The sequence below is a fragment of the Scomber scombrus genome, chromosome 19 (genome assembly GCF_963691925.1).
Source record: "Scomber scombrus chromosome 19, fScoSco1.1, whole genome shotgun sequence".
Taxonomy (NCBI): domain Eukaryota; kingdom Metazoa; phylum Chordata; class Actinopteri; order Scombriformes; family Scombridae; genus Scomber; species Scomber scombrus.
Genome location: NC_084988.1, coordinates 1,630,544 through 1,635,829, shown reverse-complemented (window position 1 = coordinate 1,635,829; position 5,286 = coordinate 1,630,544). Strand labels below are relative to the sequence as shown.

The following is a 5,286-nucleotide window of genomic DNA, read 5'->3' as shown; positions in this document are numbered from 1 at the left end:
TTATTTTTGTAACCATGTACTATTTTTGTTGTTATTTTTAGTCTTATATTCCATCTTATATTACATTAATATTTTTATTTTTTCCACTTTATATAATTGTATTTGTAATGCTTTTATTTCTTTCCTCTTTCTTCTATGTTCTTTCTTCTTTTTTTTTTTTTTTACATTATTCTTCTTTTATTTCCCTTTTATGTGAAGCACTTGGTGTATATTATATAAACGGTGCCATACAAATCAAGTCATTATAATTATTATTATGAATATTTTAAAAAGGCTTTTTATATGAGACTTTTTTCTTGTCACAATGAATATTGTAATTTGCTATGATTTAATGTGTAATTCAAAATACATACAATATTTAGAACTTAATGTTACTTAGTATGTGAAAACGTTGTTTTACGAGTGATGAAGAGTTTGATTCCTTGTTTTTATAAAACTGATTTTAACAAGAAACAACGGCAGGGAGAAGCTTTTCGTTAAGTCTGTAATGGTATTTTAGAAAATGTCTGTTATATTACAGATCACAGAGATCTGTTGAAATCAGTTGAAATCTGTAGCTGAAAAATAAGTCAAGGCTTTGTTTGATTATACTTTCATATTTACTGATGCATATACCAGAACTTGTTCTTCAAATAATAAAATATATTCATACAATGGAAAGTTGTTTTTTTGCATTTTTATTCCTGAAAATGATCCATTATAGCTTTGAGAATAAACATCATACATTAATTAAACAACTGGGATCAAGTTTCCTGTGAGACTAACCATAAAGAAAATTGCTGCAATGACCTGACTGAAAAAACATCTGGCCTCCACCTTGGAAAAAGTAGAAATTTTCTCTGATATTTCTCCCCATAAATTAATGTTTAACCGTTCACTGGGCACTACATTGCGCCACAAAATTCTTTAGTAGTCATCAGATTTCATGATAAAATTCACATTCAAGGCATTTGGTGCCAGAAGCAGCAAAATAGAACCCAAAACATCTGAGAACCTCCACCATGTTTGACCAAAGAGACCGGGTTCTTTCCTTGGAAGGCCTCATTTAAGAGCATCATTGGCCCCTCCTCTCACAAAGATACTAAATCAGTCATCTTTTCCCAGTGAGTCTTCCCAAGTGCCTGGAAGACAGCTATCATCATTACACTGATTCCTAAATCTGGTAGCCCTCTCTCTACCTGCAATTATAGACCAATCAGTATTTTACCTGTAGTATCAAAGATAGCATAGAAATGGGTTGCAGAAAATCTGACTTTACACCTGAACTACACCTTCTCCCAGCACCCAATGCAGTTTGGATTTAGAGCAAACACTCCACCGAGATGGCCAGCTGCTTCTTTATAGAGAAAGTTAAAGCATTATTGGATGAGGATGGTGTTGTTGGGGCTGTGTTTGTAGATCTATCTTTAGAAAAGCCTTTGACACTGTAATTCATGCTGTCCTCCTGTCTAAGTTATCTTCTTTTAATTTCTCACCCTTAGTTGGATAAAGTCTTACCTCTCCAACCGATTGCAAATTGTTAGAGTTAATAATCATCAATCTACTGCTCTCAGCTTTTCCACTGGTGTCCCACAAGGACCCATATTGGGCGCTCTCCTATTTAGCCTATTCTTAAATGATCTGCCATCTGTATGCCCTGAGATAGAGACTGCAACGTTCGCCGATGACACTGTAATATATGTACACAGCAATACAAAAAGTCACGTTGCCTCCATCTTAATCCAATGCAATGACTCATATTACTGAATGGTTAAACCATTGCTGTCCACAACTTAATGTGTCAAAAACCACTAGCATGTATTTTTACTAAGAAAGCCAGTAATACTGTTGAGCCACAAATATTTATACTTGGACAAAGACTGGAAATGGTAGAAGTCAAATAATTTGGGATTGTGATAGATTCTAATCTTTCTTTTAAAACTCAGATTCAAAAGGTCTGCAACAGGGTAGGGTTAGGGTTAGGTATAAGTATATAGTGACTATAGCAGGTATAGTAAGTATTAACTTTAGATACATTGGGAATTGCATGTCAACTGAGGCCACTACACTGTTCATGAATGCCATGATCATATCACACCTAATTTACTGTTTAACAAGTTGGTCACTGGTAAGTAGCTCAACCTTTAGGCCACTGGAATCACTATATAAATAAACCATGAAACCCCTCAACAAGAAACCCTAATAGCTTTCACCACTGCAACATACTGGAAAAAATATTATCTTTTGAGCTGGTAAAACCTGATAAAGTAGCTTTGTGCGTCAAGGAATGCATTCAAATCAGATTACCAGAGAGGTCCCAAGATAAAACTGGTCATTTTCCAGATAATTAACAACATGGTTTATCAATCTCCAAATCTGTCAGCACTAATCTGGATGAACTCATCACATGACAAAACAGTCAGAACTGCTCTACTGTCACCCGTATTTGTTTTTATCTTACGTTTTTATCTTTACTGGTTCCTGTGAGTCTGTCTTTGTGTAAGCTGATACATTGTCTTGTTGCCTGACTTGCCTAAGTGTTATTTTTTTTATCAGGTTTCTTACACTTGTTTTTCTTATGTCTGTCCCTGTTTATGCAGTTAGTTTAGGCTGCCAATTCACACCTGGTCAGGGCCTACAGATAAAAATTTGCCTTTGGGTTCATTCTTCCTTATTTACAGGAATGTTTATTTATATGCACTGTCCCTGACAAATAAACAAATAATAATTTTTAAAAAAAGATCCCTTGGTGGGCTGGACACCCTTGATCTAAGCAGATGGTGCCAAAACAACAATGTCTCTCTTAATGTCAGTAAGATTAAAAAAAAAAAAATCCTTGTTGACTTCAGAAAGATAAGAGAAAATCACATTCCCAATTCCAATAATAGCTCATCTTTTGACATGGTTGATAGTTTTTAGATTTCTTGGTAAATATATCTTAAACACCCTCACATACATTACTTTGCACTAAAATCAACACTGCCAATGTGTTGTATATACTTTTGTACATTACATTTGATTTTATTTACTATTGCTATTTTATTACGTATAGTCACTATGTGTCTGTGTAATGCTGCTGCTACACTGTAATTTCCCAGCTTGGGATCAATAAAGTATATCTATCTATCTATCTATCTATCTATCTATCTATCTATCTATCTATCTATCTATCTATCTATCTATCTATCTATCTATCTATCTATCTATCTATCTACATGGTCTCTCAACACCAAGGAAGCTCAGCAGAGACTGTACTTGAGGTGTTTCATTCCCAAAAAAAACAATTCATACATTTTTGCAGCTGGGGTCAATCTCAAGTACAGATAGAACAAGTAAAACCAAACCTGGAAAGCCCCAGGCACACCATGTTATGCAGTCTTTCAGGATGAATACTTTTGTTCTGCATATTTGTTTCCCCCTAGTCATCAAGGAAAACAAAAAGCCAAAAACGTTCAGGTTGAGCAATAAAGACTCCTCCCTGCATCATCCAGACTTATATAAACCCTCAGCAGGTCATTCTTATTGTTTGTATCATCCTTTCATACACAAACATCAACCATGGCAAACAAACCCTCATTTCTCTGCACACCAGAGCAATCCAAGGAAACTGTCTTTACAACTGTGTTGTACAGGATTCCTGCTCTAATCTACCTCGGAGACGACAAGATCCTGTCCTTTGCAGAGCACCGGATGTCTACAAAGAATGCTGGCCCAGCGGTGCTGGACATGAGAACAGGAAAGGTGAACAGGAATAAGAAATCCAATCCTGAGGTGACGATTAAGGTGATTATCTACAGCAACTGGTTTACTTGTATATTACTTGTGACACCAGTTTTAAACCGAATCAATGCTAAGTTAATCATTATATTTACACATCCCTGATTTTGTTTTTTTAGTGGTCAGAGCCAAATCCAGTTAAGGAGGCCCAACTTCATGGATGCCATCCAATGAACCCCTGCCCAGTGTATGAGAAGAAAAGCAAAACACTGTTCCTGTTTTTCATCTGTGTCAAAGACGGAGTCACAGAGAAATGGCAGATAAGCAACAACAAAAACGAGACCCATCTCTGCTACATCAAAAGCACTGATGATGGCCAAAACTGGAGTGAGGTGACTGTATTCACTGAATATGAGTTGGTTGAAATCAAGAAGTGGGACACAATGGCTGTTGCGCCAGGCCATGGTATTCAAATGGAGAGTGGTAGATTGATTGTCCCACTTTATGCTTATTATCGTGAAAAGTCTTCTCGCTTCTCCCTCTGCCTGTACAGTGATGATCAGGGTAACACTTGGAAATTGGGCAATAAACTTAAAACGCATTCAAATGAATGTGAAATGGCAGAGATTTTTGATGATAAAGGCAGCAAAATCTACTGCAATGCCCGTCATAATAATTATCGAGTAGAAGCTGTCAGCCATGATGGAGGAGAAGAGTTTAAACCCGCCAGTTCTGATAACAAGTCTAAACTTGTGGACACAGACTCAGGCTGTCAGGGAAGTGTAGTCTCCTTTCCAGATCAAAGTGAAGTGCAGCCAGTTCATAACAAGTGGCTCCTCTACAGCCACCCGACTGAGAGGACCAGGAATAATTTAGGAGTGTATCTGAACAAATCCCCAAAGTATCCAGAAAAATGGAGCAAACCCTGGATCATCAACAGTGGACCCAGTGGTTATTCAGACCTGGCTTACATTGGTGATGGTTGGTTTGTTTGTTTAATGGAGTGTGGGGAGGATAAAGAAACTGAGCAGATAGCTTGTCGGATTTTTAGCTACAATGATGTCGAGCAGGCCATTGCAGAGTAGTCTGAGGTGAAGCCTTCTGACTAAACAGCAGAGAGAAAATCAGGGATGCAGTCTTTGTCAATTACACCCCAAAACTATTAAACAAACTACCTTTAGATATCAGGGAAACCAGTTCACTAAATATGTTTAAGAGAAAGCTTAAAACGTATCTCTTCATTTTAGCTTTTAATTAGCTCTTCTATCAGTTACTACTGCACTTCTTTTAATAGTTGAATTTTACTTGATTTTATTCTTTTTGTAACCATGTACTATTTTTGTTGTTATTTTTAGTCTTATATTCCAACTTATATTACATGAATGTTTTTATTTTTTCCTCCTTAGATAGTTGTATTTGTAATGTTTTTATTTCTTTCCTCTTTCTTTTCTTATCTTTTAAAAAAACCTTGCTCTACACTTCCTTTATGTTCCTTTTATGTGAATTAATTTACTATACAAATCAAGTTATTATTATTATCATGGGTATTTTAAAAAGTCTCTATATGAGACTTTTTCTTGTCACAATGAT

The 5,286-nt window shown here is 36.0% G+C and overlaps 1 protein-coding gene across 1 annotated transcript; it reads left to right on the top strand.

The window, feature by feature from the left end:
* Positions 1-3,537: 3,537 nt before the first annotated feature.
* On the top strand, positions 3,538-4,781 carry LOC134001231 (sialidase-3-like). The gene is made up of 2 exons (XM_062440799.1): positions 3,538-3,762; positions 3,876-4,781. Exons 1-2 carry the CDS (start codon positions 3,538-3,540, stop codon positions 4,779-4,781), a joined length of 1,131 nt encoding a protein of 376 aa, XP_062296783.1.
* Positions 4,782-5,286: the final 505 nt, after the last annotated feature.